Raw genomic sequence first — 19,547 nt, 5'->3', positions numbered from 1 at the left:
AGAGAGAAAGATACTTGTTTTTGAAACAAATTATTGATCAAAACATCTTTCCAAGATCCATTGTTAATTGTATCAAATAAGTATCTAGTGACATCTAGTGGATTACTTCAGACTTGTTGCTGTAGCTTTTCTTATCAAAATTGAATTTCTTCTATTACTATCAGTATTGCAGATTGAATTTAGTCGATATTAGACGAGTATAATCAAACGAAAATACAATATGTCTTGAAAAGAACTACATTTCTTTTATTATACAAAAAATCAATAATTTGTACAAAAAGGTGTACTTATGTTCTAAGCTGTTCGTAATGAAACGAACATTTATAAACAATCATTCTATAAAACTGAATAAGCAAGTATCGAACTCGTAACTTTAATCATAACATGACAGTTGTTACGAACTTCGAATGCACTGCATCCATAATGTACATCAATCAGCGATTTACTTTTTCCTAATCACGCACATCATTCGCAAAACTATAGCAGTTACAAACACACATTCCATTATAACTCGTACATTATATACGAGATCTATGTAACAACATATATTATGCATATTACTTCATTTAAAAGAGGAAAGAATCGTAAGGTGGCACATCTCCCGAGACATATTCTCACGAGATAATCGGCAGAAATAGGAAAAATATGGTCAAGTTGAGTAAATTAACATATGGACATATGTTCGATTTTGACGAACTGGAATAAGAAAAACGTAGTTCCTTCTTAGCTCGAATAGCAAGATAACATCATTTTAGTTATTCTTCCTACGAAGATCCCATCACCATTTGTACTTGTACTTTTCTCAATTTCACAGACTAAATCGTACGAAGATTGTTTTAAACAAGTTGAAAAACTTTGAGATTCTCTATTTAACATTCCGAGTAATAAGAAGGAAAAACATTAAACTAATAACTAAAATAAGTGTGTAGAATTTGCTAAATTGCTTTAGGATTACGATTATTGAGCTGCCAGCATTTCTTCTTGCTGTATTTTTCTGCGGTAGTTGTCCAAAGTAACTTGTATAGTCTTCTCAGAATATCGGCAGTTTTCGGCTCCACAGGTACATGTGAATGACTTGCATTTTATTATCCAGAATTTCTCTCCATAATCGAAGCTGAAGGCAAACAATTCCGTATTGGTCTTCAGTGATAAATAAATTACGTTAATGAAAATCGATGTTCAAGAATAACATGATCTTCGAGCATTCTTACAGTACACTGACAATACGTTTTCCTTCGTGGAATAAAATATCGTATAACGAAACTTACCATCTTCGAAATCAGCAAGAGAAAAGGAAAATAAAGTAATAAATATCATACTCGATGTGTCAGTTTATCTATTTTAAGATATGGAAACAATATCAAGCTCACATGTTTCGAAAGAGTCAAGCAGGACTTTGAGAATGAGTAAGGCGAAGAAACCAAAATTACCAGCGATGACGATTAGCCAACCAAAACCAAATCAGAAGTGGGTTTTATTAACCAAAGGAAATAGCATGAAACGCCGTTTACTAGTATATACATGTATCGTGATTTTCACGTGCCAATCGTTTTTTTTTAACATACCCGAGCTCTTCATCTGCCTCGATGTCGCGATTCGCAAAAAATGCTATCCTAGGAAAATGCAAATCCTGATGCTCAACAAACACTCGCACTGGCAAGAGATTGGGTGCGCAAGAATGATTTATAAAGCGAGCAATGTTTCCATACCGTCTCGCATCGATACAATATGTTTCTCCATCCTGCACGCGTATAGAATCTCTTGAGTTAAAGTATTCGATCTTGTACAGATATAAAATGTTTGATACTTACTCTATTATCTAAATCGAATAGATAAGAATCGTCTTCTCGATGATCTGCCTCAGAATCCGAAATAATCTCGCCCACATATTCACATACATAGGAACCTTTAGGAATGTGCCGTAGCGTTCTAAGTCCCCATCCTTTACCTTTCGTTCGAAATAATTGAAACCTTTGCGTTAATCCATGCTGAACAACGCGGTTATTGCACGTTATACGATTACAATCACACGCTGGATTGCACTCGAACAACATTGGAGGATCTAGATAAATAATAAAACACCTAAACATTTATTCTACATATTAGAAACATTAACATTTAAGCAGCATATTTAATATACCTGCATAATTAAATTCAGGAATCAATTTTCCTTCCTCATCGTACCAACATCTTAAACTTATATTCCCACATAAACACTTCTCTGAACTACAATTATCTTCGCATCGACAAGATTGTAAGGACGTTATCGTACGATCAACATTTATATTGCTGGTAAAGCAATTTTCAGTCACGTAAAGAAAATCTGTTGGCTTATCTTCAGAATCGTACCCATTGACACATTGTATCGGATTCGTTTCTTTACCACGTGAAATATCACTATAAAAATAAATCATTAAAAATATCGTTAATATCGCTATTACTCTACTGAAGATAAACACATATTCATTCTGATAATTACTTAGTTAATATTTTGATTGTTTTTTCCCACATGTGTTCAGAAAGTTCATTGACTTTGGCATTTAATCTTAAAGCAGACATAGTATCACCATCATTTGTACAACAATTTACTGCAGTTTCCCCTGCAGCATTAACTTCTCCTATTTTAGCACCACGAGCTAATAAAAGAACACTAACTGCATACTGATCTTGTCTTGCAGCTATATGCCTGTAACGTCATTAAATATTGTACAAAAACTTAATTATTTTAACTATATAAGCATTAAAATACTTACAAAGGTGTGTCCCCATGAACGTTGACAGCGTTCACGTCACACCCTTCATTAAGTAGCATTTCTGTAATTTCTGAACTTCCGCTAAAAGCACTCCAATGTAACGCTATGTTTTGTTCTGCATCTCGAATTAAAGGATCGCACTTCTTATCCAACAAAAATCGCGCGACATCGGTATGACAAAACTCACAAGCCCAAATTAAACTAGTCCATCCACCATCATCCACTGAATCTAACAGAACATAAGAAGTTATTGTTACACATAATATTGAACCTATTCAAACAATATAACGCTACTTTAGTAAAAATTTAATTACCTACTAATGTTCTTGGTGCTTTGCATTCTGTCAAAATTATTCTACACACTTCTAAATGACCAGATTTAGCAGCCATGTGTAAAGCAGTCATACCATCTTCTCCTTTCAATGTAACATCAGCACCTATCCTTATTAAGTATTTTACCACATCAGCTTTACCCTTACTAGCGGCTAACATCAAAGGTGTCAACTGATTTCTATCCATCACGTCTAATTGAGCGCCAGCTTGTACCAAAACATGTACACAAGACAAGTGACCTTTATCCGCGGCTATGTGAAGACCAGTCCGATGAGCATAATCCCGGAATGTATGATTTGCATTGTATCCACATGCTAAAATATTAAGAGTCATTACGAGCCATTCCTCGTACTTTCAAAGCAGAAATGGTACAGCAATGTACCTAAAACGTTAACCAGTTTTTCCAAATCTCCATTCTTTACAGATGTGTAAAGGCTCATGATAGTATAACGTTCCGGCCTCTCAGTATTAACAGATGGCTCAGGTATCTTAATAATATCTGCTTGAATTAGAGGACTAGGAGGACGCTCTGCCAACTTTGTGTTATCACCTTTCCCTGGTAAACTCATTTTTGCAGAAGGCAGTTTTGAGAACTTCTTTCGGGTCGGAATGAATACAGGTTTTCTTAAGCCACTCATGGTCACCATTACATCATATGCTGTAGTTTCATTTCCACAATGAGGACAAACACCCTTTTTATTTGGATAAATTTCACATTCACGATGATATTGATGACCATTAATACATTGTACAAACCTTCCTTGTGAACAAAACAGCCCACAAGAAGGACAACAATTATGTCTTAAAAGTCTTTCTTTGTGCATTCGACATAAAATGATAAAAGGAACACGTGTACTCGGCCTTCTCATTGCTACATCATTGCTATCAACTTCATTACAACAACCTACCAATCTATTATCGATCGAATCTATCGCAGTACAATATAATGGTGCCCCAGAACCAGTGATTGTCACATATAGTTGAGACCTTACTTGACATAAACATAACATTGATTGACCATATGTCTGAAAAATATAATGAAACATGTATCTCTGGAATAAAAAATACTAATTGTACCATTTTACTATACTATACTAACTTCACTTATAATCGCTGTTGATTCTGGCTTCGCAGCTTGTCCCTCTGCAGGACTTGGACTTGGAACCATACTTCTCCTTGTTCTTTTAGCAGGTACTATGCCTTCTAGAGTTATATACAAATTAATAAAATCACTTCTTTTATGATAATTACGCATATCAAGAAATTTTGAAATATTACCTTCGGGATAATCGTTGTTTCTGCCTGTTTCTGCAACTGATACAGATCCATCTAAAAAGATATAATGGAAATTATACTATGTAAAGTATAATAAAAGCATATATTTTGTATTTCTTTTTATACCTTCAAATGAATCTACTTTAGCTATTTTCCTCGCAGCTTGACTTCCTCTAGGCCTTCCCCTTTCTCGTTTAGGCCTACCAGCAGCTGGCTTTAAAAATGGCTTTTCAATATCTGCTAAAGATATGTCATCATTTGTGGAATTGCCAATTGAGTTCCCTAGCTTTGCTTGTGAGTCTGAGCTTTTTATCATAGGAGACAATTTCGGCATACCATCAAAGTCGGATGAAAAATTTTGTGACTCATCCAGCACTGTTTCATTTACAATATTTTCTGATATGGTAGAATTTCTAGAATATTCTAACGTTGAGTTTACCTCAGAAATAGTGATATTTCCATCTGAAATAGAAGACTCTATTTCCTGACGTATGTCAGGCGGTTTAGCTTGCAACTGTTTATTTTGATCTTTCCCCTGTATCACCTTCTTAGGTCTCCCTGGTTTGTTATATTTCCTTTGTTTTTTAAATTGTAAATTTTCTTCTGTATAATTAGATTTTTCTTTTCTTGCCATTGCACTTTCTAGCACAGTACTCTTCAATGTTTCTTTACATAATCGTCGAGCTGAACGTTTAGGACCTGGAGATTCTTCAGTGTGATCACTAAAAATGTCATAGAATGTTTACGAATATCATGCATAATATTTTACATATTTAGGATAAAGGAAAATAAGAAACCTAAGTGCTCTTAATCTAGGTCGTCCTGTTCTTCTTTTCCTAGTAACTGGGACTGTACTGTCTGCTTGATCCACCTTTTCTACAGGTTCTGTTGAAGTATCTGGTTCATCAGTCTTTGTTTTTTCATTAAGAACAGTATTTTTATTTTCTGTTATTACACTGGTATCTTCCTTTGGTGATTTTGATTCCTCTATATTTCCTTCTGGTTCTCTGTTTTTAGATTGTTTGACCGGTTCTTCCGTTCTACCTTCATCTGAATCTGATTTTTCAACAGTGTCAGAATTTTCATCTGAATTTTCAATCTTGACAGAAACACCACCAATTTGATCACAATTTGCTAATTCATCAGGAACTAAAGTAAGGTTGGAAGAGCAACTTGATATCTTGGTTTTTTTACCGTGATCGGTATTTTCGTCAATTGTCCTGAATGTAAGGACAATACGCGGAATTCCGTTATCCTTCTTCAAAGTTTCCTGTTTCCCAGTATTTTCATCTTCTTTATGATTTTCATCCGTCGACGTTGATTCCGCGGCATTCTGTTTCATTGGAACATCTTCTTCATCCTTTGCTCCAGCAATTTCTTTCTCATCTGGTGGCATTTCGTCAAGAGGCATCACCGGTTTTTCGATCTCCTTGTGATCTGACTTCTCTGATCGGTTAATTTCTGTACTTTTTACGGGACTCACATTTTTGTTAAATTCATTCGTCATACCCTCGAGGATCTGTTGGATACTGACCTTATCTTCGACCCTCTCGGCAGCCTCTTCGCCCCCTTCTTGACAACCCTCCATCGTGGCATCTTCCTTGCTCTTATCCTCCGACATAATAATAGATATTAACTGGAAACTATGAATCCTTACACTTAAAATGCCACCTCATCATAAAATTCGATGGCCAATAAATTAATCGCTAAACGCTGAACGACTACCGGATCGTACTGCAACGTTGACGATGTCTTCCGCAAAGTGCAACTAGATACAAAGGCAATGGAATGCCTTCTAAATCTCTTTCTGACTGAATACTATCACTGATATTATTATAAACACCATGAAAATATCTCTCCATACACTTTTCAATAGCTTGACTAATTACATTATCACAGAAACTATTTGTTCTAAAGATTTTTGGAGAAATATCTACACTACGCTAGCGTGCCCCGCGTAGACCTGGAGGCCATATTGATTACTCAGGGACGGGCCGATTCGAGCAAAGAATTTATTTTTAAAATGATCTTCGACCAAGCCCTTCTCGTACAAGATCATGTACTCTCTTATAATTTTCAAGAATTATATAATGTTTTCTTTATATTACATTACGTGTAAATAATGCAAATATACACGAATTACATGAAAAATGTACAATATGCATATCTATATAGTGTACGATCATAAATCTATACACTTACACATTGAAAACAAAAAAGATAATGAATTCTTTGCTAATTCGTTAAATCAAAAGAATTTCATTAATAATTTAATAATTATTAATAAAGTAATAATTTCATTCTCTACTGAGATTTATTTTCCATACAATTAAAAATTACAATCCAGAAGTGAAAATTAATATATTATTTATATACATGATTTCATATAATGTCTTCATACCTAACAGTTTCATACCTTCAGAAAAAATTCATTATTCTGCATATTTACGCATATTCATTTACATACATGAAAGTAGCAAGATTAGTGTACATACAAATATCATTTCATTACTAATGAATTATATATTAAAATTCCTGATGTAAAATAGGTATAATTGATCTTTCAGATAAATATGTTAACGCGGTTACTTCGTAATTTTATTGACATTCGTAACAAAATAGAAAGTGAAATTATTGTAATTAAATGAAACCATTACAGTGCAATAATAGCATCGCGCATGAGCGCCTGACGAAAAGAAATTGCTTAACGTTACGTGGCAGTACATGATAAAAATACATTGTAACTAATAAATGGCAGCGCCAATGCGAGATAGGTAATCATAGATGCTAGTGAATTACTCACGACCTATTCTGAAATTTAATACAGGGTAAATGAAACGAGTCAATGGTATCGTATAAATATAAGTTTATTTACATTGCAACAGATCCTTTTGTCAAATAAGCGACAAAGGTGATTACGAGTGTAGATTGAACAAAGTTAATGAATAAATGTTAATTAAAAATAATAATTACAACGTACTAGCCCAAACACGCCTCTTATTTTAAATAATATACATCTGTTGAAACTCGTAGAATCTAGGAGACGTGAATATTTGTGCTTCCCTTACGGAGACGTCGTTAATATTTCTTATAATTTGGTTTTCACTCAATCGATCTAGTGATCGCTGTATGTGTTTGGTATTATTTTACAAACGATAATGAATGTGAAAAATGTCGCCATTGCTAAGTCGAGTTGCAGAGATACTGCAAGGCCGCCCGAGGAAGAGAGAATTGCTTTACATGTTTGGTTTCACATACTCTCGCTTGTTCCTCGATAAGAAAAGAAGCGTAAACGAAGAATGATAGGAACGGTTTACGCGTTCAGTACGATGCCGCATCTCCTAATAAAGATTTTCTTTTATCTTTTAGTTTTTTGTTTTTTTCTAATTTTTTTTATTTTTTGTCGCTTTTTTTTAGAAAAACGTCGAACATACTACATTTATTTATATCTTTACAAGCAATATAAAAAGTTGAGCATCGTATTGCATCAGTAATTGCATATCCTATATAAATACACGTCGATAAGAGAGTTATTGACAAAGTAGTTCAACGCGGTACGTTACAGCCACGGAAATCGTGCAAAAATGAATCCCAAAGACCGTCCTCTCGAATTTAGGAGTCTAACTTTTCTTTTCGTGCTTACGAGCAATATTCAATGTTCAATAATAACATCATACATAGTACGTATCCAAGTTCTTCTTTAAAATACGTACTAAATTAGAATTCACAATATCACCGAGTATTACAAACAACTATTTTTTGGTTTAGAACTGTTTTCAAGTACACCGTGCACAGGTCACTTGTGTGCACAACCATCGTTGATTATAACACCGTTCTACGTGGTACATGTGATTAATTCAATTACTTTTATCGCATATGGCACCAACAAGGAATATGATTTAATCGTAACGGTGGGTTATGGAGGCGGAGGTCTCCTCTGAGGTTCGGGAGTGTAACGTAGTCGAGCTCGTACATGTTGAGGGCTACCGGGCACGGAATTGCTTTCCGACAATCTTCTCGGTGGAGGTTGAGGTGGAGAAGACGAAACGTACCTTGAAAAGAATATGCATTGAATTAAAAAACTGTTCACATCTTATATACGCTTGAAGTCAAAAAAAGAAAAACAATACCTTCGTGCAAAAGAAGGAGAGGCTTGATCCACTAAATTCCTTCTAAGGGCAAGAGGAGATTCACCGCGACTCAATCTCGGCGGTGGTTCCGGCGAAGGAGCACGTTCGCTTCCAAGTCTAAGACGAACATAAGAAGCAAAACGCTTCTTGGCAGATTCTTTAGACCCACCCTGAACAGGTGGCATAACAGGTGACGGTTCTTGCTTCAATTGATGAGCAAAACGGGAAATTAATAATTCGGGGCTAGTAGAACCATGAGATCCTTGTGGAGGGGGTTCAGAAGGAAACCTGCATTTAAAAAATGAATATATATAATAATATCTACGCTATTAATCATACCAACAACGGGTTACAACATTTATCGTTATTTACCTTTTACGACTAATCATAGGACTACCATAAATATCTTGAGTTTGGGGATGAGTTTGAGGCACAGATGGAGTTTGTCCTAATCGTTGTTGAAGAAACGGAGAATACCGCCCACTTTCAGTTGATTGTACTACATTTGGAGGGTCAACGTTTTCTCTTCTCCAAGGTGAATAATCACGAGCAAACGGACTTAAAGATCTAGAGACACCTTGCCATCTTTCTTTACTGGTGTCTCGATCTTCCGTGAAGCGCCCATGATATGGTGAATAGAGTCTACTTCCCGCGTCTATTGTACTAGCATCCTGTCGATAAGGAGAGAACGGTCTTCCTTCTTGCCTACCTTGTCCATTAAGAGAACAATGATTCGAAGAATAATCCCTATTTTGATCGGCATGCCTATATGGTGAATACGGTCGTTGAAAATTCGATTCCGATGTATCCATGTCATTGGACGAAGGAGGAGAAAACGGCCTGGAAATTTCCTTTCGTCTAAGCGCGTATGGACTATAAGATACATAGTTCGCACCATTCTCACTATTTGATCGTTGATGAAATGGCAAAAAGCTGGAGTTCTGTGAGTCTTTGGTGACATTGCTTCGTAGGAAAGCTGGTACTTCAGACTGAGCCCTGAGATGAGCTGTTTGTTTCAAAGATACATGACCCGCAACTCGTTGCTGCCACCCTGGCAACCTGAAACTGAATTCAACAATATTAAACTACGGTTTTACATATCATCAAAAAAGAATTACTGGTCCCCCAAAATAACTTGATTTGTGTAAAAATGTCACTGGTACCCAAGATAATTGTATCATGTTGGTTCTGCAAAAAACTTGAGTTTATAGAGGGTTAATAGAAGTTAGAACGTTAATCATAGAATCATGCAACACAAACGAGGATAGAGGAATTTTTACCAAGGTCATAAAGAACATCTGTGGTCAAAATTAAAAAATTCAAAATATTACATGCTAAAAACACAAGTAAAATGTTTAACTGACATATTCTAACGTTTAAGATAAGGATAACAATACAAATATAATTAAACAAATATAACTATTTTATAATGAATGGAGTGTGCACAGGGAAATCTTATTTGTGCCACTGAATGATCGCTACATAATATAAAGACAAATAAACGAATATTCAAATAAATAAAAACAATGCTTACCATGAGTAGGGGTTGAAGGGTGGGGTGTGTAACAGGCGCGTGCACAAACCAAACAACTCGAAATGAAAATCGGGCAGATTTTTGGATAATTGTGAGGTGTATTTTTTTTAAGTTTTTTGGAGTTTATGGGTAAGTTTTTAAGGAAAATGGAAGAAGGGGCAGGGGCGAGGGAGAGGGGATGCTATGCTGCGCTGCCTCCCTCAAGCTCAACGCTGCAACACAATTTAACACGCACGCAAACTTTTAATCGAAATGTATGGACAGGTTTGTAAATGTTGTTTGGCAATGAATAAAAGATAAATATATAAAAACTAGTAGTATCCAACAAAAATCCAACTTTAAAACTCAGTGTAATTTTTCGAGCTCCTTTAATACCTACCCATTAACCATGAATGCTGAAGTGTGTTAAAAATTTTTTAAACTAATATAAAAGAACAATACCCGGTTATTTTCAAACCAAACCAAATCATTATAATATTAGTTGGGAATATCATGCCATGTTTAAAACTCTATTCGTTTCCTATAGAATGGTCTTTTCTAATAGCACATATCTCTACCACATTTTCTAAAGTCACATGATTCTTTTAATCAAAAATTTTCTATACAATACTTGAAAACTATCTTGTAATATTTACGATATACGCTTATTAACAGTTTACCTTGGCTCTAATTGCTGCATAACTCTGCCAAACCATTGGCAACCAGAATTTAGTACTGAGGAGTTTGTTCCTTCATCTTGTGGTACATCGTGTTTTCGGATAAAAGGATGCTCCATGAGTTTATGATATTTTGGACGATGTTTATAATTTTTTGTAAGGCAACAACTCACGAAATTTCTAAATTCTTTTGAGAAGAGTACATCTGGTGGAAGGGAGGGAGGGTCATCTTGCACTACTCTGCTCAGTACCTATGAATTCATATAAGTATAACGAGCATTTTAAACACATCAAATACTACCATTTATATAATATATGTTTATATAATATACTCAGTTTACCTCAAAATCAGTCTTACAATCTCTGTAAGGGAATACTCCTGTAGCTAATTCGACTAAAGTGATACCCAAGCTCCAAACATCGGCTCTTATATCATAGTCTGGTTTTGTTGGATCTGGGGGATCAATTCTTTCAGGCTGCAAAAGTATAGCAGTATTTTATAAAACAATTTTAAACTTCAGCATAACAAGAAATAACATTATGTGTACTAACAGCCATGTAAGCAGCACATCCTGCACTTCTAGTTTTTGCTTTACTATCAACTAATCTGCCAGATATACCAAAATCACATAACTTAACTCCTCCCCTTTCATCAAGAAGAATATTACTAGGCTTCACATCTCTGTGAATTACACCGTGCTTTTCTTTCAAATATGATAATGCTTTTACTGTCTGTAAAGATATAATTCTTTTTACATAAATAATAATCCAGGTAGAATTAAGACAAATATAAGACTTATCATAAACTTATGATTTACTTACTGCTACTGTAACTTTTCCTAAAAATTCTTCAGGCATTGCTTGCCTGGTTCTTTTTAATAATTTATCTAAACAAGTTGCCATTAGTTCCATACAAATCCACACATCAGATTCGGTGATAAAACAACCCAAACATTGCACAATATATGGACAATCATGTGATTTTAACACAACATCAAGATCCATAATTATCCTTTTATTCTCTTCTGCGTTACCAGAACGCCTCATTTGTTTAACGGCAATGAGTACACCACTAGGTTTATGCCTCATTTTAACAACATGTCCACAGGTACCATTTCCCAATTCACCTAGATGTTCTAAGTCTTTCATTTCAGTTTGATACCTCTGACCATTAATATTTAAAATACCATTCATTTTCATGATTTCTTGTAGTTTTGATTCAAATTCACTATCCTGTTTCTTTGGAGGTATCTGTGAGACTTTCAATGTTGGAATTGGAGCTACATTAAAGATAAGAGTTCAAAATCATTTTTATATCTAACTAGAGGTGTAGGAAGTGACATACATTCTTCAATAAAAAAATAATCTTACATTTTCAATACACATGCAATGTCTTTTATTATTGATGGACGAACATTAACAAGTTTGCTTGAAGACAAATAACAATTCAAAACTAGATAAAAGAAAATAATCATCCTTATCATTACAAAGAGATTCTTCCATTAAAAAAAAGTACATTGTGTTTGTTTATGATTCATTTAAACATATTTCTGTTTATCTCAAAACACAATCTATTTATCAAAATGAAAAACATATGCGTGTATAAATGTTATTAATTTACCAACAGGTTGAATGAAATAAACTACGCGTTAGATAAGAAGACCAAAAGAGTATCGTATATAGAATCAACAGAATAAATTGTGATGATCAACATAACCTGTACGACAAGTAGTAAAAGCAAAATTCAATTGGAAATTTTTGGAAAAAACGTCAAGAAAAGATTTTATTATTTTTATAAGTGTCGTTTAAATTAAACTCACGTCGTGAGGCAGAACTCGAGACAGACCCCGAGGATGACGGTTGAAGACTCGTTCCTGGTCCAACCTCGCTGTTCTGTCTATCTCTATCTCTTGATTCATTTTCTGCTCTAAGACGTTCTTGTAAATTCAGAATCTTATTCTCTAGAGTACTGGACATTGCGACGGTCTTTTGGAACACTATCAAATTCACCGCGGGACACCACCTCGCACAAAATATTTGACAATTTTCACATCACTCGTCTGCCCCTTTTGGCAGCGAACATTGCGCCGCCGGTTATACGCATTTCAGTAGAACCAACTCTCTTTAAATTTCTTAGAAATCACTAGAGTAGTTTATGATAAGAAAGTTTTCCAAGGAAAATTATTTCATCTTCTAACTACATAATATCGTATATGTATAATATATATATATACATATATATTCTCATTTTCATACAAATTCATATATGTACATGTTATTTAAGTAGAGATCAATATGTAAATGATTTCTATTTTTTTTCTACAAACGGAAAGTAAATATTTATAATATAGAATACAATTTTGCAGACCTTAATAATACAAATGTATATAAATGTTTTTTTGAAGACCTGATTAATATGTCTAATTATTGAAATAAATTGTAACTATCAAGCGTGTGAAAACTTTAAAGAATCAGAATATCTTAATTTTATAGGTAATAAAATCATTTCATTAAGAACAATATATTCCAGCATTTCATGTAATAATTGTAATTCGCGTTAAAAGTTTTGACTATTATAATACAATTTTTTTAGTCCTATCAAACTTGATGCATCTCAAAGCACAAATTATCTCGTATTTAAAGCATTGATAGTCATATTTCAAACGTAATAATAAAGAATTGGCAATATTATTATAGGAAAGAAGCTAATATGGAGAAAACAATTAATATATTGATGGAATATTTATTTAAAGGGATCGATTTTATGGGCCACTGGAAATTATTACTATCCTACAAAGCAAAAATATTCATTGTAGAACAGCTGCGTTCGCGGCTATACTTGGGTTGTTAATGACTTCTCCCAAACTTTCCAGCAGTTCTTTCCTATAATCATCGAAATCTCCATCAATTTCATTAATCTGTTGATTTTCGATTACATATAAACAACATTCTGTATCCCTAATTAAACGCTCATCGTGAGAAACGATGATAACTCCTCCCTTGTAATCATTGATAGCATCAGCTAGCGCATCGATTGATTCTATGTCCAAATTATTTGTTGGTTCATCTAAAATTACAACATCAGGTGCATTTAAACATAATTCAGCTAATGCTACTCGTGCCTTTTGACCTCCTGATAAATCTTTCATTTTAATTGTATGCGCGTGAGAGCTAAGTCCAAATGTTCCTAATTGTTTCCTAGCTTTCTCATATGGAAGGTCAAATAAACGCATTAGATATTCCGACGGCGTTTCTTCAGCAGTTAGATGTTCGCCAGAGTGCTGGTCAAATTTTCCTATCCTCTAAAAACGATAAAGCATAATTTAAGTATACGAATTTGTCATTTAAAATAATAAAATTAATTTTTACTGTTACTTACTAATCTGTGATTTCTTATTAATTCCCCTTTCACAGGTTGTAAATCAGCTGTTAGTAACTTCAAAAATGTAGATTTACCGACCCCATTAGGCCCAACTATGGCTATTCTAGAACTTAAATCGATACCGAAATCAACGTCGATAAATAATGATTTTTGCCCTTCATAATGAAAGGTTACATCTGAAATAAAATATGAATTTTCAAATCATTTATTGTAATATAAAGCAATGTAATGTATATAATATAATAATAACATACTATGAAGACCAAGAATTGGTGGTTGCAATGGAGGTGGATCAGGAAAACTAAATTTCACTATATAATCTCTAGGTTTCTGTAACAATTCCGCAGGTGCATTATCATCTTCTTGTTTTTGCATTTTCGTCCTGTTCTTCTCCTGCTTTCTAGTTAAGGCTTCTTTCTGTTTCTTTTCAGCTTGTTTTTTACTTTGACCAGAAGCTTTCAGATCCTTAAGTCGTTTTTCTTGTTTCTCATACGCTTTAATCATTTCTTTCTTCTTTTGCTCGTACATTTTCTTGAACATACTATAATTTCCCTTATAATAGAACAATTTTTGTTGATCTAAATGAATTATATCTGTACACACATTATCTAAGAAACTCTGGTCATGGGAAACGATAAGTAATGTTTTTTTCCAAGCTTGAAGATAATTGTCTAACCAAATAACAGCATTTAAATCTAAATGATTAGTTGGTTCATCGAGCAACAGTAACGTTGGTTCTAAGAAAAGAGCTCTAGCAAGAGAAACACGCATACGCCAGCCACCAGAAAAATTTTTTGTCGCACGATCTTGCATGGCACGGCTAAATCCTAGACCAGCAAGAATTCTTCTAGCTCGTGGTTCTGCAGAATCTGCCCCAATAATTTTTAATTCTTCATAAACCTATAAAAAATGTATTATTATAGTACAATAATAAAATATTTATATACACATTTACATTCAATGAATTACCTCCTGTAATCTGTTTTGGACAGAGGTATCTCCTTGTTCTACCAGTTCTTCTAATTTTTTACACTCTGTCATTAATTTCTTACACTTTATATCTGCATTAAGTACTACTTCCACAGCTGGCGTATCATCAGCAATAACTTCTTGCTCACAGTATAAAACATCGATGTTGGGCGGAATAGCAAAAGCTCGCTTTGCTATATGACGAAGTAAGGTAGTTTTTCCATGACTGAAATATATAATAAAGATTTAATAAGATAGCGAAATGATATTTTATGAATTAGGAAGTGAAAAAATACATACCCATTTGGTCCTACCAAACCATAACGTCTGCCTTGTGCAATTAACAAGCTGGCATTGGTAAATAGTTCTTTTCCTTTTGCAGCAATACTAAAATTTTCAACCTTAATATCAACAGCATTTTCTAATTGTTGGTTACCACGCTGTTGACTTTGAGTCTGAGAAACAGTGAAATTAGTTTCAAGTTCGCTATGACCCTGACCACCGGTCTTCGTTAACATTTCCATCGTTTTTTCATATTCCTGTTGCTTTCTCAATTTTTTCTTTTCTTTATGCGTCAGCTTCTTCCCTGTTTCTTCCACCTCCATATCGGATATCTTTTTCGCGACATCTGATATGTTTTTATCGGTTGACATACTGAAACGTGCACCTAACTATCTAACCTCAATATTCCACACTTTCCTGAGATCTAGTAACACACAAAAAGTATAAAAACACGTGGCGCCATCCAATTCTCTGCATACTTAGTCTTAGCATATTGCAGTGTTTTATAAATGTATATATAATATTCAATGAGAATAATGAAATTGATGTTTTATAAAAACTATTGGAAAAAAGTAAATCAATTTAAGTAACGTAAGTGTTGTATTACTTTCTAAAAGGTAAAGTAGGTAAAAACAAAAAAATAATACACGATATGTTTATAATATATTGTTATAAATGAGAGAGGGGAAACAATTGAAGTAGATCTATTAGATACCATAAAAAATGTATCGATCCTTTATGATAAAATATAGCGAGATAGAAGTACGTTTTTTTAAACTCGAATATTTTAACATAAAAGATGGCGGGATTGCAGGAAATAGAGAAGAAAGCGCGTACCATTAACGCAAGATTTATGGCTTATATGGAGAAACATCGCTTATACGAACTGTTTTACGTAAATAACCTTCATATTACAAATATAACCGATAATACAGTTTTATCAAAATCTTACAAAAACGAAACGTATATAGGAAATAGCAACTCAATTAATGATCCAAAAACCTGAAGATCATCTTGTATTTATGAAGCAATATCTTCAACTTGCTGCTAAAAGACTCAATGTTCCTAACATTATCCTTATCGCACCTGCAAACTTTGGTAGATAGAATTATCTTAGATAGACTTCTTCGGATCGCTATTTTAAGACTTATTTGCTTGAATTGAAAAGAAAAAAGAAAAAATATTTCATATGGACAGATAGAATGGCCTTAGCTAATGTTCTTCGCGAAGAATTGGGAGTACATCCTTTAACCTTGAAAGATCTTCGTAAAGCTTGCTCTCAGCATGACGTAAGCGAAAGGATTCACAGTTTTGTTTTATCTTTTCAAGAAATGAATTTTCCCTATTAGGATGATTGTCGGTGCGAGGAATCGGAAGATCTTGCATATGCAATGAAGAAAATTCTACAACGCGGAACTTTTCATGAAAGTGGATGGCTATTAGTTGGTAATAAATTACACACGTGTAGATACATTTATAGCACGATTTAAAAAGATGGAATACCTAAGAAATTGTCCTTTGGTTTGTCTCATAGACTTACCAAGAACGAAAAGAGAAGCACAAATATTCCAGCGTAGCGGAATAATACCAACGCATGTGATACAACTTATAGTTTCAGATGACAATGGTACAACTACGAAGAACGGTATATCTCTAAATTCGATAAATTTACATAATTTTCCTGTTTTAGAAAACTGGGGAAATATTTGCACAGATGCATTCGCTTGCCGCGAAACATGTAATCCTACAGACACAGAGAAAAATATAAAAAATCGTCGTTACTTGAAAAATTGTCGGGGCTTATTGGAAGCGTACAGGCATTGTTTAATAGTTAGTTAAACTTTTAAAAAGAATTTGTGTCTGTAATTAAATTTATAATACTTGTGCTTCTATGTCGGCGAATAGTGAAAGTACAATTGTTGACTTGAAAAAAAAAAATTGATTTCAAGGCAGTCGAGGTAGGTATCAGGTCCATCGACGAACTTGGAAAAGATTGTGCAAAACTGGCAAAAACAAAGAAACATTGTGGAGCACCGTCGCTTTTTCGCATTGCGCTTATTGGATTTAGGGGATCTGGTTGCACTACATTAGCAAAATATTTGGCCGAACGATTCAATCTTGTTCACAGTACTACTTTTATTTTACAGCCTATTTTAGCTTCTCGTTGCTCGATAACTCGTTACGAGTTGTAAATGTTGTCATCTATTTTAGTTGATTACGATTATATCGCAGAACAGGCGCGCTTACAACAGAATCCTTTGGGGGAAATGCTTCGATTGTTCGAGTACAAATGGGGGGAAAGACCGAAGCCTGAAATTAGGATTCAAATCGTCGAAGTATGATAAAATCAATGGATAAATGTATCGAATCAATAATTGTGTTACAATGTTATTATTTTCAGAAACACATATCCGGGTATGAGTGTTTGAAAAGGGGTTGGGTTTTAACTGGATATCCAAAAACTGTAGAAGATTTTAAACTATTAGATTTGAATCCTACGCCTCCAAATAGGTAAAAAAGCGAAACAAATGTCCAAAGCTGAAGAAGTTTGTGAAAATTTTGTTCAGCGTGTTAAATATTTTAGAGTAATATTTGTGGAAGCGAGTGGTGACATTTGCAGAGAAAGACTGCTTAATCGTAGATACAATATTGTCACTGGAAGCAAGCACATTTTGTCGACAGCAAATTATGCCGTTAACGATGATTGCAAATTAGGTGTACATCCCAGAGATTTCAGACTAATCGTAGAACGAGATGTAAGAACGCGGCTACTATTGCGATTAAAATTATTTTTTTATCGTCGCGTCTATGATTTTAATTGTTGAAAAATTACAGCTTCAAGAGTACGAAGAGAATGTGATCGACATGATGCAGTATGCAGGCGAATCCGCGATAAAGATCGATGGAAACGAGGAAGAAAGGATCGTCCGAGAAAAGGTAGAAGCAAGTATAATGCGTCCAGTTCCACCCTGGTATTCGAGGGTGCCAAGACCTTCACCTGTGATCGATCCCATGAGCAACGAATTTGACCCGGATGACGAGCCCGATTCCAGCGTGTTTGATAATATACGTGCCCCCGAGCCGACGTATACTTTTATCTAACTTATAGCCGTCGACCCTACTTTACCTTCCGTAAGGGTAGAAAACGGGATACTTCTAATGCATCCTGTTATCCTAGTACGCAGAGCATCTTATTTCCACAACATCACACCATTTGCATGATGCCATGTATGGATTTTTTAATACGTATAGCTACTTTTATTACTTTTATTGTTTAAATTACGATGTGAAGAATTATCGATATAAGCATATTTCGATAGAAAATTTGTGAAATACAGCTACTTACTTGTATTTCCTTACAATAATCTTTGTGCTAATAAACTTTAGCGACGTCCTTCGATATTATTATTTGCTCTGCGAGTAGTAGGATCAACGATTACGTGGACTGTAGACGATACGTCAACCTGTTTGCTTGGGAATCGCACCACGGGTAGTATATCGATGTGGAAGTGAACAGTGTTTCGTCGAGAAAAGAATACAGTATATAGTTGAATTAAGGATATCACGCGGCTACATTAACAAGTATAATTGCCTCAAACGCGAAGCATATTTCCGGATCAAGGGTGTATAGAGTGGGATAGGTCGCAACACGATTGCAGAATGTACGCAGGACTTGCTACGAACGATGAAATCCTGCTTACTTTGCCCAGCAGTTACTAAGACCTTTGCCTTTTTCAGGAGAAATTTGCCAAATTGCGTGCTTGATGTCTTCATCCTGATATCGAGAGAATGTGATGTATGTGTTCTACATATTATCGAGATATTCGCGATGGCTAATTGCGAACATAAGGATTGGTTGTTTATCGCGTTATTGGAAGTACGATCCGACGAAACAGTTTTGCTATTTTATTCAAAGGATAAAAATTTGTACTATATTACTTACTTTTGCGTAAAAGTAGAATTCACCGTTACAACGACTACTTTGATTCAAACTTGGATAAGTTAAAAATTCGTCGGTTCAGTTACCGATCGGAATTGATTTCTGTAAAACTACGTACAACCCGGAAGTAAAGAGGAAACTTGGGTCGAGGAAAGTAGAGTCGGATGGAGGTGAAATGCAAGGAAATGCTGCATAAATGTTGGAAGCAATATTCCAGTATAAAACATGTTTCTTAAGTATTGAAGTAATCGTAAACTGAGAGGGGAAGAACGTCTTTGTGACTTTGAAATTTT

At 34.5% G+C, this 19,547-nt stretch overlaps 4 protein-coding genes across 6 annotated transcripts; 1 reads left to right on the top strand and 3 right to left on the bottom strand.

The window, feature by feature from the left end:
* Positions 1-223: 223 nt before the first annotated feature.
* LOC117205966 (histone-lysine N-methyltransferase EHMT1) lies at positions 224-6,356 on the bottom strand. 3 transcript variants are annotated; one of them, XM_033444845.1, is made up of 12 exons: positions 5,159-6,356; positions 4,488-5,083; positions 4,365-4,415; positions 4,186-4,289; positions 3,469-4,111; positions 3,068-3,400; positions 2,754-2,982; positions 2,480-2,686; positions 2,141-2,397; positions 1,812-2,062; positions 1,566-1,741; positions 224-1,114 (listed from the first exon to the last, which is right to left on the bottom strand). In XM_033444845.1, exons 1-12 carry the CDS (start codon positions 5,980-5,982, stop codon positions 958-960), a joined length of 3,828 nt encoding a protein of 1,275 aa, XP_033300736.1. In that variant the 5' UTR covers positions 5,983-6,356; the 3' UTR covers positions 224-957. The 3 variants fall into 3 exon arrangements, with proteins under 3 accessions (XP_033300736.1, XP_033300737.1, XP_033300735.1); XM_033444846.1 differs by having other exon boundaries at positions 4,186-4,286; XM_033444844.1 differs by having other exon boundaries at positions 4,186-4,415.
* An 854-nt stretch (positions 6,357-7,210) lies between these two features.
* On the bottom strand, positions 7,211-12,894 carry LOC117205895 (dual specificity mitogen-activated protein kinase kinase hemipterous-like). The gene is made up of 8 exons (XM_033444720.1): positions 12,502-12,894; positions 11,504-11,961; positions 11,234-11,413; positions 11,023-11,157; positions 10,685-10,932; positions 8,864-9,556; positions 8,492-8,779; positions 7,211-8,413 (listed from the first exon to the last, which is right to left on the bottom strand). Exons 1-8 carry the CDS (start codon positions 12,656-12,658, stop codon positions 8,278-8,280), a joined length of 2,295 nt encoding a protein of 764 aa, XP_033300611.1. The 5' UTR covers positions 12,659-12,894; the 3' UTR covers positions 7,211-8,277.
* Positions 12,895-13,186: 292 nt separating this feature from the next.
* Positions 13,187-15,762, bottom strand: LOC117205896 (ATP-binding cassette sub-family F member 1). The gene is made up of 5 exons (XM_033444721.1): positions 15,333-15,762; positions 15,033-15,258; positions 14,318-14,963; positions 14,061-14,239; positions 13,187-13,983 (listed from the first exon to the last, which is right to left on the bottom strand). Exons 1-5 carry the CDS (start codon positions 15,683-15,685, stop codon positions 13,489-13,491), a joined length of 1,899 nt encoding a protein of 632 aa, XP_033300612.1. The 5' UTR covers positions 15,686-15,762; the 3' UTR covers positions 13,187-13,488.
* A 131-nt stretch (positions 15,763-15,893) lies between these two features.
* Positions 15,894-19,040, top strand: LOC117205897 (adenylate kinase 8). The gene is given in 10 exon segments (XM_033444722.1): positions 15,894-16,209; positions 16,286-16,603; positions 16,664-16,760; positions 16,849-16,941; positions 17,005-17,144; positions 17,264-17,441; positions 17,526-17,650; positions 17,716-17,825; positions 17,899-18,070; positions 18,150-19,040. Coding segments are annotated over 10 exon segments (1,596 nt in total). The 5' UTR covers positions 15,894-16,113; the 3' UTR covers positions 18,417-19,040.
* Positions 19,041-19,547: the final 507 nt, after the last annotated feature.

This window comes from Bombus bifarius, unplaced genomic scaffold (assembly GCF_011952205.1).
Source record: "Bombus bifarius isolate JDL3187 unplaced genomic scaffold, Bbif_JDL3187 scf7180000007996, whole genome shotgun sequence".
NCBI classification, from domain to species: Eukaryota; Metazoa; Arthropoda; class Insecta; order Hymenoptera; family Apidae; genus Bombus; species Bombus bifarius.
The sequence above is the reverse complement of the archived record's forward strand: the minus strand, read 5'-3'. Positions and strand labels throughout refer to the sequence as shown.